The sequence below is a fragment of the Pseudopipra pipra genome, chromosome 3 (assembly GCF_036250125.1).
Source record: "Pseudopipra pipra isolate bDixPip1 chromosome 3, bDixPip1.hap1, whole genome shotgun sequence".
Taxonomy (NCBI): Eukaryota; Metazoa; Chordata; class Aves; order Passeriformes; family Pipridae; genus Pseudopipra; species Pseudopipra pipra.
In genome coordinates this window covers 49,500,200-49,516,917 of record NC_087551.1, presented here as the reverse complement: position 1 = coordinate 49,516,917, position 16,718 = coordinate 49,500,200, and the positions used below count along the sequence as shown (strand labels likewise).

Below are 16,718 nucleotides of genomic sequence, written 5' to 3'. Positions count from 1 at the left end.
AATGGCAGGTTTAGAGAAATTCCATAATTTCAATGTAATTAAAGGGTACTTTTAACCCCTGCAACAGGATGCTGTAAATAGCTAAAGGCCTTAGCATTTAAAGAGAAAATGGAGGGCTATGCTAAACAGACTCGTGATTTGGGCTTTAGGGGACAGGGGCAGATGAAGGAGAATGAAAGGGTAGATTCTGCAGCTGAATCATGATTAAATTCAAATTAGACACTGAATTGTTATAAGGTAGATTTAAATCAAAATGAAGAGAGGATGGAGATCTGGTTCACTATCAGCTTACATTATTCATGTAATCCATTTTTTCCTTGTCTTAAATACAGTGAAATACTTCTAGATATTTGCTAGCAAACATATATTTGTATTGACTACAATAAACTTAATGCATTATTGTTTTTCAGTAATGGCAGTTCTATGTGATCTACCAATATCATTCAGGATATATGTATTACCTATTTCTGTAAGACTTCAACAAAGATTAAAAAACCCCAACGATACAGTCATATACCTTAAAATCTGTCTTCTGATAATTATAAGCATATGTATGTGGCTTGTGGAAAACATACAGGTTCCTAGGGAGAATACAAAATAGAATTATGTAAGAAAATAATCAGTACAAATTATATATTTCAGGTAAATGTCTATTTAATAGCATATTAATTTTACTTTCTTAAATGAGACTCCCATGTATTTCTCAAAAATGGTTCAACATTTTTTCATTTCATAAAAGGGGAATAGAATTCATCTCCAGAGAAAGCAGCTGACATTAATTTTTATCTTTGCTGCATTTCTATAGTTTTCCATTGGAGGTCAGGCCTCTAATATGCTCAATTTCAATCTATAAATGGTAACATGCTAATATTACTCTAAAACTTCCATTACCATCTTAAAACTTACCACAATAAAGTATAACTGCAAGGAAGAACTATTTTATATACTTAAGTAATGTGTTTTTCCAGTTCTGCGCTGTTTGCACACCTACAGAAAGCTATGTAGCTCCTGACAATTTTTTCTGACCTTGATTTCACCAAAGGCAACATAAATGACTTCAGCTTTAATTGAGGATGGAATTGTGATGTGAACTCTAATGTTTTGGTTACTCAGAAACATCACAGGAATCCTGATCCATTGCTGACGTATCAATTCCTACAGTGGCTAAAATTTTTCTCGTTTCTCAAAGTTGGATATGAACTATGAACATTCATCTTATTTTCACTTTGCCTGAGATGTAGGCATCTCAGACAAGAAAACACTTTCAACTGACTGATAAAATGAAAATATTAGGTGCCTAATTTCTTCTGAGAGATAAATTCTTCCAAGATCAATCGAGATGCTTTGTTAACAGCTACTTTATCAGTTCACTGTGAAAATAAACTCTCACTTATTTAGAGATAAGAACAAGAAACTGAAAAATGCTTTAGACCTTAATTAATAATATATTGGTCTACAAAATGTCAACAGTACTTTAACATTTGGCTAACAAGTTAGAAAGTTCATATTTCACATTCTCTCCATATGACACCGTGAGCAAGACTTTGAAAGGAAATTACATTGGTTATGATGCTTTTTTTCTGAAGGCCCTATCTTCTGGTATCTGTGACTAACTAAGAGTAACAGGCAAACCTTAGCAAGGCCTAAACTTTTACTTCTAGTATTCCTGTATTGCTAGCTGGTATAGAAGTTACACATTTTCCTTTAGAGAGGGAGCAGAGTATAATATCTGCTCAAGAAAACACCCACTTATGAAAATAAAAGCTTCACAAAGAAATCTCAATTACAAATTCAAACCAAAAAACCTGAGTGGATTTTCTCCGATAAAATTACTCCCCTCAGCAATCTTAGATTCTCTAAAGTATATATATATTGTACCAGTCTTCCTAAATCTTAAAGGCTGAAATTGAAGATATGATGTTACAAGTACACCAGCTTTTTTTATGTCTGCAGAGACATAATGGTATATATGGTATATATGGTATATATATATGGTATAATGGTTTTGGATTATACTGAAAAGGGAGTGAAAGAAAGCAGCTAGTTGACCAAGCTAATCTAATGGCAACTGATTTCAACAACCTTTTTCTTCTTTAGAATTGTGTTGTTCTGATGCAGACTGTGTGCCCAGTGACTGCTGGGTCAGGTATGTGAGCACCTAATGTTGGCACACTCCACAATCTACAATCTTCCACCCCCACTGCAGTCTGACATATCCTTTATGGAGCTGCTGATGGTGTTCTCCACTGTATTCTGGAGGACACACCCAAGGAAAAGAGCAGGGCTGCAGCTACAGGCTCCCTGTCAACAGGGACAGTAATTCTGGTCTGAAAAGTAGCCTTGAAACCACCCTGAAAGGCAGGACAGTTATACAAAGAAGACCTGTTAAGATATAATTTTTATATAGTCATGTTATGAATTTTACCATTGTTACATTGTATATTTTATGGAATAAAACCCAAACTCTCTATTCCTTACTGGAAACAAACACAGAAGTCTTCAAAGCTAATCCAGGTTTCCCTGGAAACAGAAGTCTTTTCTGACTCTGTTTCTTCTTTTGATTTATCTCCTGTCTGGTTCTTCATATCAGTATCAGCTGTTTCTGACACTTGTTTTGCGGCAAAACCGATACTCTTACGTAATTCTTCTAGAAAGATAAAAAGACATACAGAGCCAATACAGTGACAATATACACATTAAAGTATCATTTTTATAAAAAAAATTATCCTAAAATTACAGGAAATCATCCATACATCTCCAAGTTCAAAACCAAAAACTATCCCACTAGCCTAAAAAGTTCAAACGGTGATTGAAACAACTCTATATGGAAATACAGCGTTTACACCCGCAACTGCTTAAGTAGTCTGCCTCAATAAAGTATCACATATTCTGCACTAGAACGTTTAATATGAGTTGTTATGCACATATATATATGAATTCTGCAAACCTAAAGTCATCTATATAAAGAAAAATACATCCCTTTTCCAAAGCTCCTATTCAGTGAAAGGCTGATGGAGCAGTATCATAAAATTTTTACCACCTACAGAAAATAAAAAATACAGAGAAATGTGAAGTACACTAGATTACATGAACTTTCTTGTAGGAAAATCAGAACTAAAGTCAGATTCATACCAAAAATTAAACAGAGAAATGTCATGTAGACACATTTTGTCATTACTCAATAACTTTTTAAGTTGTGTTGTAATGCAATTTTCTCTGGGAAACATACGTATCCTGTATACACTGTACAGTAATGTCATACTTAATTCCATCATGATTATTTGAACTTTCACTTTCTGCTTTTGCCATTTTTAACCTGTACTTTAGTTTCATTATCTCTCTGCACAAATACTGGAACAGGAAGATTTCTAAGAGACAACAGATAATCATGGCAATAATGTGATAGTACAAACAACTTCCATCAGATTCAGTATCTGCATCAAAAGCAATTGGAAATCATAGAAAAGCACTTCACCTAAAGAAAACTACTACTTTATTGTAACAACTACACAGACAGAATAAGTGCAACTGTATGAATTTTTGTTTTACAACAAAGCACAATTAAGTGTAATTGTTTATGTTTTAGGACAAATTTCTTGTTCTAATAGAGATGCAAACTCATGGTTTCCTACTCTGAAGAGGAGCAGAAAAAGAGTGATGTGCTTTACTTTTACAAAAATATTTCATTAGATTTGGTGACCTCAATAGCACAAAATTTCAATGGACTTCAGCAGCCTAAGTAGATTAATGAGAATATTTTAAACTTTAAAAAACAAACAAACAAACCACAAACAAAAAAACAACATAAAAGGACAGAGAATCCTAAACCAAAAGCTTGACATATTGAAAAGCAATCATTTATCCAGGAAAGGAGTTTTTTTATATGTGTTAGTGTACTTGTAAAATATCACTGTTCTCAAAAGGAATGTGTTTCAAATTTACTCCAGGTGAACAGAAAGAACTCTTCTGACATTAGACTATTCATATTTTTAACTGTCTAATTGCTTAAACCAAACTCTGAAGAGACGAAATTATTGAATTCTCATGCCCATTCTTTGCAAAATTTGAGCAATTTTTAGCCATGTTTAAGAGTGTATTAAAGCCCCCATACCCATAAATAAAACATTTTTTAAAAGATTTATCTGTTTATCTCAGTTTTGGTACATGATTCATGCTATCAGATATTCTGTGGAGTTTAAAGACTCCTAATGAATCATTTTGAACTAAAACAGAGTAGCACTCATAACCTAAAGTTGGTATAAAGGGATTTTGCAATAAATGACAACACCTGGATTGAGATGGCCTGGTGACTGTGAAGAGAACTTGAGTACAAAAGACTTCAGTATAGTAGTAATGTGAATTATTAGTATTCTAAGCCAGAGGATGGAAATAGGTCCACTTCATCCTTTTCCTTGATTGAGCTGTGGGAGCTTTTCTTCAATGGGCATTTCTTAAGCATAGTTTTGAGTCAGCAGAAAAGATGGCAATCCAGCCATTGAGATACACTAACTTAAGAATTAATTAATTGTGAGAGCTACAAAAATACTCCAACATCCTAACATAATCATGGTAGGCGCGAAGAGTTATCTACTGCTAACTACCATATTTCTATTAGCTTTTGGCATTGAGCTGTGAGAGAATAAGCAAAAGTTTGTATTTGCAGCTCATTAACTTGCAGCACTCTGAAACAGTAAGATTCTTATGGTTTGGTTCTTTTTTTTACCAGGATGATGTTAATGAAAGTAAGAATTCATCAGAAAAGATATTCAAGCAATACAGTAACTGAAATCATTATCAGTTCTTAAAAGTACAAAACCAATTAATTAGTATAGGTTTGGAAGAAGTATGATTTACATTTGCTTCAAGATATTTAAATATCATAAATAAACTCTCTCTCTTCATTATACTTGCAATACGATCCAAATTTTTGGTTGTTCCCTCCCCCCATTATAACCTTATCTTGTATTACCCTATTTGGGGATTACCAGAGATGGTTGATGGTTGCACATTTTTCTAGAACGAAGATAATGTTATAATCTGTGAAAATATCTAAATTTGTTGGGTGAAATTACCGGGCTCAGTTACTGTAGAACTTGTGAAGTTGTCCACATGCTTTAACTGAGAGGATATTAATTGTATTTCTCCATTATTGGAAGTGGGGATCACGGACATTTTACAGAGAACAAAGTAAAAATAAAAAGTTTTTAAAAATGGCATTTTAAGCCTTTTCTGCCCATGAGAACAAATCTTCAAAAATGTTTAAAAAGAAAAGATGCACTGCATAGGCTTCTATGTGGACTGAATAGTTGAAAACCAAAACCAAGATGTGTGTCACATGTATGAATCATGGTGTAAATGATGCATGAATACTATTCATGTATTTCACATCTTCTGCTCTCAGATTCACTTTCAGAACTCTGGTAAAAGGAAAGGTATTTCCTAGCAGTCAGTTTTAGGACACAACAAATTTGTGCACTCAACAAATCTGATCACTTTTAAAAAGAAGGCTCTTATTTTTAAATTTCTCATTATCAAATCCTTCAAACATTCACTTAAACAAAGAGAGATTCATTTGGATAAGATTTTGAATTCTCTACCAATACTGATCTCAAATACATTTCAAAGGAAAAGTTTATTAAAATGAAATTTGTTGGGGTTTTTCTCATTTTTCAGTAAAAAAAAGAAAGAAGTACAGTTCAGAGTGATCAGGAAAAGAGCTCAGTGTACAAAATCCACTTTATTTTACTGGAGAGTGGTTTTTTTCAAAAATATTCTTGTAAATTAGGAGGGTTTTTTTAATATCAAACTGGAGATTCTACTCTACATAATTATACATGCTAATACCAGTTCTTTGAAATCTTTTCCCAGAAAGCCAACACCCATAAATAAGTAAGACTCTGATATATATACAGGAGGATTAACATTGAGGCAAAATGGGAATGGCAGAAATCTGACTATAGAATTCATACACACTTACCTTTACCGGGTCTCTCTGCATTTTGCTGGTCAAAGGGAGTGGTCTCCTATATGGTGAAAACAAAAGAAAACAAAACAAAACAACAACAACAACAAAGAAAAAGAAGAAAAAAGCCAACAATGATAATTATAATCTTGCAGTATTTTGTTAAAGCAAATACTCAATTTTGGGGCAGTCCTTCCAGAAACAAAGGAACAAACCATTAAGTTATCATTATGGTTTCAGTTGGTTTCTTAAAAGAAAAATAAAAATGGTAAATTTCACCATAATACCAACATATATATCACCATTAGACAAACTGATGTGTTTCTAGAGAAACACATGTGATGTGGAGTCTGAGAAAAAAGCTGTTTCATATGCCTACCACTTCACTATCAAAGCAATGTTCTTTGATATTACTGGTTTTTGACAATCAAAAACTAGTTACTCCTATTATACAAGCAATTCTGGTTTTTTGTGTTTCCATTCTTGAGAAGTATATGGAGGGCTCCTTTTCCAACAAGCATTTCTTGCTCTGCAAGTGACAGTACACAACTGTCATCAGCAACAGCATGCTTGATTACAATAGCATCTTTTGTTTCCTATCACTGCATAAATAAAAAGTAGCCTGCTCTTTTTTAATGTTTTTGGCAAACAACTTTATCCTGGTCAATTCCCCCTCCAAGCTAGAGCTGCTGAGCTAATATGAATGCAATAGCTGCTTACACTTAAAGCTGAAATCAAGTTAGCCAGCTTTTCAGAAAGTCCACTCGTTATATTTTGCAAAGATTTGAGAGATTAACATCTTTGATTTAAAAATATGTGCTTAATCATCATTTCAATTGCCCTCTTGCCTGCAATATGACATACACTGAAAAAGACTCGCTTCCACTTTTTTTCTAATGAGGTAGAGCAGGAGAAAGAGATTCCACAGTTTCCAGTTTACTTTCTTTTTGAATGTAGTACTATTAATGGGTTAGTTGGACTAGCTTTGCCTTTGCAAAGTCAAATATTAAAGCCTAAAACGGCTATTGCAAACAAATTTGCAAGCTTCTTTTCATCCCAGGGCTCCCTATAACCAGATTTGTCACCCTTCTCCCCACATCTTCTACATGTATTCAAGGTGCTAGTGCTGAAACTGGTAGCATTGAGCAGGCTAACAGCTGGACACACACACTGATTTTCTACTCTGCATTTCAAAGAGGAGCTGTGGGAGCTATGCTGACTTGGAGCTACATTTATGTTTTCTCAATACAATGTAAAAATACATTTTGAGGGGCAGACTGACCTAATTTAGAGTCTGAGTTAGACTGATGGCAGATCACAACAACCTAAATCTTGTACCTAAACCTTGTATAAGGTCACTGTGCTGTAAATCCAGGTCTGCCTCAACCCTCCTATAACAGACTACCCTTCGTACATAATATGAAGGGACCTGTGAATGCTTCCTTAGAGGAAAACATTATGGCTTTCTAGTTTAATTTCCAGCTTCAGTAAAAGTCTTTCTGCAACCTTTTTTACAGAATCTCCATGGGCCCTGAACAGGTTCAGGAGTCTTATCTCTGCCAAAATTGTAGGTGTTTGATAATCTCTGAATTAAACAAAGGAAAGAGCTGAGGGAACAAACTACAAATTTAAGAGTCTCTATCCCAAAATAGGAAGTACCAAATAATTTAATACATATAATTTAACTGCAATATTGTTTATTGAGAGAATTTGAAAGTCCCATCTTTGTACAGCATGAATTGGAAATTCTATTCCAAATCTGTTATGTGTTTTTTAAAGAACGTTCATAAGTCAAAGCTGGAGACAGATCTAGTATAAAGAGCAATGAAGAGAAAAATACAGACATTGCTGAAATTGTTACCAGTTGGATCAAGAATTTAGTAATTGAAATATATTATGTTTTACATGTTCCTTTTTAGATTAATTTTTCCTTTTTCTAGAGATGAAAAGGGCACTATAGAATGTTACAAATACCTATGTACTTCAGCTCCTCTTTTCAGAAATCTGTACACACAACTGTTCAAAACAAGTCAAGCTGTGATCACTTATCATGTCATGTCAACAGTCATACCCCAACATATGAGTCTGAAAAATCTCAAGTAACACATGGACTATCTCCTCCCTTTAAACTGTGACTTTGGAAGTACATGCATAGAGCTGTCATATCACTGCATGTGAGCCTACAACTTGAAAGATTCCAATATTGCCAAATTTCTTGTATGAGTCACAGGATTTACCAAACAGATACATGTTAGCTGTACAATTTATCAAGTTTCTTCTCAGAAATCCTGGGCATGCCTGAAGTATAAAAAAATATGAGATCTACTGTATAAGCCTTGGAGATTGCAATGTTGGCACAAGTCTAGCACTTTCTGCCCAACATACTGTTCATGGACAGTACACATGATCCATACTTCTAATGTAGACATGTGGTAGCTTAATATAGAGCTACTTTGTTGGTATTAACAGCTGCCAGCAGGAAAGCCTGGAGAGATACAGAAAACCCCCCAAAACTGTGACAATAGAACTTCCAGTAAAGAAGGAGAATGTACTCTGGAAAATCTGGATGTTTGGTAATGTAACTTCAGCCAATCTGAGCTCTGAAAGCAATCTAACCACAACTATGTAGAGACTCCTTTAGGTTCATTTACTCAGATTTTGGAGTACAAACATAACATAGTCAAAAAGTTGTCTGCTTTTCTAATGATATGGGATGTGTTCGTCTACCTAAACCGCACTGATTTGGAGACAACTGGAGTGTCAAGAAAGTTCTCATTCTGTTGTACTATTGCCTCAACTACAGTGTTTAAGACATAGACAGAGGAAGGGAAAACAAAGGTATTTCCTCCTTAGTGAACACATGTTGCCTGAAAGGTCAGATTTGCTGCCACAGTATCTGATAAAGAAAGAAATTTAAAAATACTTGAATCCAGCTGTGAAATATGGAAGGATGCACACAGATTCTGGGAGAATTACTTATTGTTCTTCTTCAGTGAATGGGAAATCAGAATGCAAATTGTGAGAAAAATTCCATGGCTAAGCAAAAAATCTAAGTTATAATCTACTATGTTTTATAATCATTAATGAATAATTGTAAAAATAATGGTAATCCATAAATTTATAGCTATCTTATTACTTTCAAGGAGTCATTTGTATTTTTCAGCCTCCTGTCCAGTATGTACATGCAAGTAGATAATTGCGGGCCCGTCAAAAAGTCTCTCTATACCACAAATGTCTAAATTTGTGTCCTTCTTCTCAAGTCCCTGTTCTAATTCACATGCCTCATATCTCATGTATACTTTTTTTCCCTGGAAATAATATGCAGGCTGAAGTAATTTTCAGAACTGTAAAATTTGTAAAGAAAATAGATTTTTTTATTTTCTACCTAGCACTTCTCTTGACTCAATCCCAATTCGCTGGGTTTATGAAATATATCACAAGAAGGATTAGAATGAGATGAAAAAGCTTATTATGACACAATAGTCTGTAATGTTTATGGGGAACACGAAAAGAGCACACAACAGAGCACGCAAACTAAATAGACCGGTATCAGTTGTAAAGGAAAAAGTAAGACTAAGTTTGAATATATAAAAGGATGGACTGAAGTAAGAAAAATGAGGTAAACATCAAAGAACAAGGGTATTGTGTTTATGTCACTGGGAGAGAGTTGAGACTTTAACACTTTTGCTTTAGAAATCAGCATTGCCAGGGAGCTTGACACTGAAGAAGCCACAAAGAGAAATCAAAGTGTTCTGCTTAAGATTTATGAATGTAGCAATCAGGTCAGTCTATTAAGATACCTAGTAGCCATTGCACATACTGATGGTAAACATATTTGGATTAGATTGTCTTTCTTAGTTACTGCCCAACATTTCCTCAAACAGAACACATAAAGTTTTCTTCTCAATGGAACTGGAGATAACTTCTATTGAAGAATACATCACAATTAAGAATATTCAAGTAGGCTTTTGAGCAGCAGATTTACAAGAAAACACTACTCCAAGATAATCTATTTCTTAGAAGCATTTGACAAAACTACTGTTGAATAAAACTGCAAGACACTGTGTAATTTACATATGATGACAATTTTGGTTTTTTCCAGCTATAAAACACTTCTATATGTATTTCAATGCATTCTACACATATAAATTACTTCGCTTTGTGTTGAGCAAGAATAATAGAGAGCCTCTCCATTAAACAATTTGGCCCGAAATCATGCAGTTTTTAAACAAAAAATTAATAAAATGTATTTTCTTAATAACAGTGATTCAAGATCAATTTAATTACCAAAATAAGATATTTTCAAAGATTTTTTTTTCTGAATGCAAATCCAAAAAGTTTTCAGAACTGTAAAATCAGAGTCAATGGGAAATTTATGGGGGAAAAAAAAGTTTCTAAAAATCAATAATAAAACATTATTTTTTTTTTGCATGAGTACTTCAGGGACATGAAGGATAACGGCATGTCTTTCAACTTCATATTCTTCAAAGGAGGTATATCCAGGTTCTAAAATTTCATCTTTCATTTATCCCTAGTCTCTGTTTCTGTGACAACAGACCTTAGGAACAGTGAATCAGATATTCAGTTATGTTACTTCATACAGTTTACATTGGAATGAATTGAAATACGTCAATCTAAACTTGCTGAGCATCTGGCACAGCAGCTGACTGAATTTCAGTCAGTTTAAAGCATAAAACTGCTGCATTTACCAAATCTGTATCAAAAGTTTTAAAGCAGAGGTCTCCTGAATAACAATCACACAGTTTAAAATGGAGACAAATTCATTCACACTCAGTATACTACAATAAAAAATTCTAAAAATTAGCAATAATCTAGTGAGTTGGGGATATCAAAGTTCCTCTTTCAGCGTTTGCTTTTTTAATCACTAATTGACTTTTTTTTAAAAAAAGTAGTCATGCATATTGTTATTTCAAGTTTTATAACTACAGAAAGAAAGCCCTCCCATTATGAATCTCCCAGAAGTATCCACATAATTTTGCTGCTAAAAAAATTTAATATGTGAAATAAAGAAGATTGTTCTGCAAGATAAAACTATTTTCAATTCCATTCTGTACAAATGAAGTTCTACTTGCATACTTCATCTATTAATAGATGTAGCATTTTTCAGCTGAGATTTAAACTGAGGCGAAAGTAAAGTTCAAGTATAAGTCAATTAGCTGCTGATGACTTCTTACATTTCATATTTTAATCAGATTGCCATCAGCCTACATTACATTCATGTCTTCTTCCAACCATTCCAGTTTTATCAATGTCTCTCTTTCTTGTATTTTTTTACTTGTCCTTGTCTCACCTTGACTGCACGTCCCACCAGAACAAATCAGCCTTCTACATCCCTCTTGGACTAGGGGAGAAAATCTAAGTGGCATTCCAAACTGCTTTTATGCTTCCAGCACATAAATGTCTATTAATTCATAAGTAACCAAATCTATATTTTTACACCTAGAGACTGAAGTAATGAAAGCAATAATTATTATATAATATGCTACTTACAGCTCCTTTTTACCTTTCTTCTTTTGTAATGATTTTTGTAAGTTGCCAGTATTAAAAAGACTTTTGAAGGTGAAGCACTATTAAAGTACTAATTAAGCTATTGTTTATAAAATGTACACAAAATACTGAATAGCTAAATATAAATTCAACTGTAAAGTATTCACCTTCACTAGAGAATTGCCTTATTTTAAAATCATTAATATCCAGTAGTGATATCCACACATGTACATTTTCTAGACACACAATATAGATATAAATCTGAAATATAAAAATAGTGTAAGAGTGTAGCCTGCAGAGGAAACATGTGAACAGGCACTCCAAAAGTTACATAAAAAAATTATTTCCCATTTATTTCAAAATTTACCAAACTAAATTTTGTTTTGCTTGTTCATGAAGGTACCTCATGACATACTATCCTTAATAGTATATCTTTGGTCCTCAAACACATTTTGTAACCCTATACATCAACCAGATACCACAAATGTTAACCCCAAGCATATTTATTGGTTTGTCCCAGAAAATGACAGTAGAGATTTTAAAACAATTAGGTTGTCCTTACTGCTGGACTGCGTGGATAAGGACTTAGTTGCTGTTTTTCCTTTACATACAACCATGAATGAATACATTTTATAGGCTATTTTCTATATTGTAATACAGTAATGATATTGAATATATTATATATTATATATTCAGCATGTAATGACATTGAATTTAACATATATGGAATAAGTACTCAGTCTTTACGTGGAAGGGCAAATAAATATAGAGGGAGGAACTGCAGCAAACATTTACAAATTGAAACATCATCTTCCCCCAAATATAATTCGATTATTGAGTAAAATCCAGATTTTGAGTATAACATCACTGAAAGCACTTACATGTTCCCTAGACTGCTTTTTCCCTGAATTTTCTTAAAGTTAAAAAGAGAAATGTGTCAAATGCTCTTCTTAGCAGACATGCTGGTACTGCCACAATGCGTTCTTTTGTAGATGGTGAGCAAATAAAATAATTTCAGTGGAACTCTGTTTGTTTTTTTGAATATTTAAGTCTCTACTTCTCTATGCTAGCAATTACTTCCCCATATGAAATATTTTTCATGAAACGGTGTATTGTCCAGAGACTCTCTGAAAGTATAATTTTTTTCTCTGTTAAGCGTGTAAGATTCAAACATTAGAGGGAGCATTTCATTACAGGTCTGTCTAAAAGCAGAACTTAGTAGAACATGCACATTACAATTTAAAAACAAAGCCAGAAACAACAACAAAAAAAATCACAGTAATTACCACTTCCAAAAGTTGTTCCAAAAGGATGACTTCCCGAAGCCATCCTAGTAATGTTTTACTGAACTTGGGTAAGATTCATCTTATCTATCTTGGAAAATTACAGTGGAGACTTCTACCTAGTCCCTAGCATTTACTTGGGTATTTTGAGTGAACTTGTGGTCAGTGCTTCATGTAGTGAACCTGTTTAGAGAAACATTCTCTCACAGAGTTGCTCAGGAAGCCTGAGGGTCTAAACCATGGCTGAGGATTCCTTTAGAAAGCAGAACTGAAATTTAAGGGCAGGCAACCTGAGCATTGAAGCCTTTTTCTAGATGAAGCCAGGAGTCTTTCCACTAAGATCGAAATGAGGATGCCATTTTCAGGCATGTGTTTATAAGGCTTACATTTTTCTAGTCACATGCCTAGGTACATCTTTCACTGCAGCTGAAATAAACTAATCATAACATTTATCCATAAACTAACATTTATTTACAAAGACTCCTATTTTTTTAAGATACTCCCATCAAAATATTTGATAGTGTTAGCAATAAAACTTTTAGAATCTGAGGAATGAATCATAAAAAGAAAGTTAAAGCAAAAAGAATTAAGAAAGATTTCCCATCCAATACACATCAATATAACTATAAAGTGGAAAGGGTAAGGAAGTTACTTAAATAGCAACAGAAAACTTACTGAAATGTCTTTAAAAACCTATATTTAAGTGTTAAGTATTTTCTATTTTGTCTTTTACTATCCTTTAGAATATAAAACTAGGTCAAGTTAAAAAAAATAGGAATATTATTACCTGAGAACAATCTTCTGCATTTGAGTGTCTTCCATTTCGATTCATATCCACATTACTGTCACTTTCATTTTCATCACTTTCAGTAACAGAAGCGAGACGGGATAGAGAATGAAATCCTTTTGTGATGGTAGACTGTGGAAAGTGGCTAAATAATAAAAGAAAACAGACACTTGAAGCTATACATTTTCCTTTAAACTACAATCTTCATAACTTCTATTCTTAACAGAATTCTGTTGAAATAATTTGTGTCTCTTTTATTCTGAGAGCTTCATAGGGCAGCACAGAATACATATATTCATATATTCCTTGTCATTACTGGCTTGGCACTACACACCCATATATGCTAGAAAGATCTTTTAACTAACCCTCAGAAAAGCAAAACCCAAGTCAGCTGAGGAAAACCAGACAATAATGCCAGAAGTGAATAAATTACTATGGCCTCTAGACAAGAAAAGACTACTACTTGACTGGAGATATGGCAAAAGAATAGAACAAAGTATTTTGTGTCACGATACTTTTTGTCTTTTCCCTCAAAATGGGTCTCCATAGCTACCAGACAGCTAATACACACGATAACCAAGGAAACCTGTGCAGGCCTATTCTGCTTGTAGTAAAAGAAAGGTCTGTTGCTGACTTCACTGAAAGCAGAAATAAAAACTGATGGATACATAAGTAAGTTTCATTTGTAAAGTGAACTAGGAGAGTAAGACCAAAATGATGTTGCACACATGCCAATTAGACCTAAATGTGTAACTTACAGCAATAAAGAAAAAAGTGAAATATAAGCATGTTTTATCTGGCCCCCTTCTTAAGGACTGAGATAATGTTCTTTTGCAGTAACAGCCACACTTATCTTGCCTTTGAGTGTTTCAAAATATTATATTAGAATAAAAAGAAGAGATTAAAAACTTTCAGTCCAAATTGTGTATCTAAGTCCCTTATCTTATTTAGACAGCTATATTATTTACTATTAATATTTACTTTAATGAAATGCTAATATCTGCTATATATTTTTGGCTACTACCTGTTAATTAAATCACAAAAGATTACATTAGATTGTCATAGAAACTTAGCACATTAAATAAACTTCCTTCACAAAATAGGGTAATTTGACCATGAAGCAATCTATTAAAAATGAAAAACAACATAAAATGTTAACATGCAAATACTTCAACATGATAATTATTAATCTCTCATTCTTTTGATAGCTTATTAATGGATATTGCTTAGAGCCTTATTACGTATTTCTACTCTTACTGTTTGAAAACAAACAGTAAGTAATTTAAGTATTTTTAACCAATAAAATGCAAATGCATCAGCAAAAAAATTAAATTCCCAGAATATTCCAAGGTCACTTCTTCCATGGACAAATGCTGCTGTTCAAAACGAATTAAAAAAATCCAACTGGTCTGTTATCAGTCCATCCAATTATGATGATCAAAATGGAGAACCTGTGACGTCTGTAATTTAGTCAGTTTACACAGAGATGTACTTAACAAAAGGTGTACACACCCTAAAAAAATATACACATCCCCACAATTTACAACCTGTTCTTGGACTCAGTCTCAAGAAAAGAAATATCCTTCAAAATGACATAAATCTTTTTGTGTAGACTTGGTAAATTATATAGAATCACAGAATATGCTGAGTTTGAAGGGACCCCCAAGGATCATCAAGTCCAACCATTAGCCCTACAAAGGCCCATCCCCATGGGATGACAAAGAATCACACCATGTGCCCGAGAGTATCGTCCAAACACTTGAACTCTGTCAGGCTTGGTGCTGTGACCACTTCCCTGGGGAGTCTGTCCCAGTGCCCAACCACCCTCTGGGTGAAGAATCTCTTTCTAATATCTAACCTAAACCTCCCCTGACACAACTTCAGGCCATTGCCTCACTGGTCACCACAGAGAAGAGATCAGTGCCTGCCCCTGTTCTTTCTCTCACAAGGAAGTTGTAGACTGCCTTTGAGGGAGTCAACAGCTCCTTCAGGTTTTGTGTTATCTGCAAATTTGCTTCGAATCCCTTCCAGTCCTGCATCCAAGTCATTTATGAAGATGTTGAAGAGCACAGGGCCTAATATGGAGCCCTGTGGAACCCCACTAGCGACAAGTCACCAGTCTTATGTTACCCCATTCACTCATTCAATGCTTCATGGCAGGAGTTCAGTCAGAATAAAAGAGATTGGATTAACAATTTAGAACTTGTCTACTGAATGTTCACATCATAAGTTGAAGCCTGACAGAAATGTACTGTGTAGTGGGTCATAGGAAAAAAAAAAAGCCCTAATACACATAATAGGAAACTTTCTTTTTTTCTCAGGGAGCAAGTATTATGTTGCATATTGAATATTGACTAGGAGCCATGTATACACCAATTTCTGAAACTTCTTTAGGACAGTGTGTAGCAAGACTCCTGTTTTCAAGGGTTTATAAGACTTCCAAACAGTTTTAACACAAGGCATTTATACAAAGTTGTGTTTTGAGCATGAGCTTCTTCACCTGCACTCTCAGGCTTGTGCTAACAACTATAATGAACAGAGAACAGTCTCTTTTATTCATAAACATTAACTGTTCCATGCCAAACATGTAATGCCCATGAAAGTACTGATTGGCCAGTCAATTACTTCCTTGTTGTGTTCAAGAATTATAAAAGACCATTAGTTTGAGGAAAAATTTGGAAGACATTAAAGAATATTCCTATTTCTGGCAGAAGCGATCTACTGAATATTCTACATCTTTTTGCCCACTGATTAGAGAATCTTGCAAAGTGTCTTTGCCTGACAGTGCTCCCTTTTCTTCAAGCCCTGAGAAGTGTGCATCTGCCTAGGGGACTGCTCATACAAGTTGGGACCCGCCCCTCGGGTGTGTGCATGTCCACCTCCTGGATCTTTCTCACCAGTGTGTATTAGCAGATTTTAGGGAGCAGCAGTTAAAGCTTAGAGCACTCCAACTTGCATCTCCAAAAGAAGGTGTGTGCTGCACTCTCAAAACAGAAGATGTGCTTGTAATACTCAATGCCAGGAGGGTATGCATAATTGCATATGTATGTCTCCATGTGCTGGATTAGAAATTCTTGAGATTAGCTACAGAAAGGTCTTCTGAAGTGTGCAAGTGTTTATTTACATTTTGTAACCATCTAGTATAGTAATTTATATGTTTTATTGCTGATATTGATCC

At 34.2% G+C, this 16,718-nt stretch overlaps 1 protein-coding gene across 4 annotated transcripts in view; it reads right to left on the bottom strand.

Annotated features, from left to right (window-relative positions):
• Nucleotides 1-16,718, bottom strand: part of ADGB (androglobin) — a 109,343-nt gene that overhangs the window by 48,356 nt on the left and 44,269 nt on the right. For all 4 annotated transcript variants that reach the window (XM_064649067.1, XM_064649064.1, XM_064649066.1 and 1 more), the window contains 4 exons: nucleotides 13,541-13,685; nucleotides 5,978-6,023; nucleotides 2,479-2,647; nucleotides 518-581 (listed from right to left, as the gene is read on the bottom strand). In XM_064649067.1, the coding sequence (XP_064505137.1) occupies nucleotides 518-581; nucleotides 2,479-2,647; nucleotides 5,978-6,023; nucleotides 13,541-13,685 (424 nt within the window). The remainder of the gene's footprint in view (nucleotides 1-517; nucleotides 582-2,478; nucleotides 2,648-5,977; nucleotides 6,024-13,540; nucleotides 13,686-16,718) is intronic.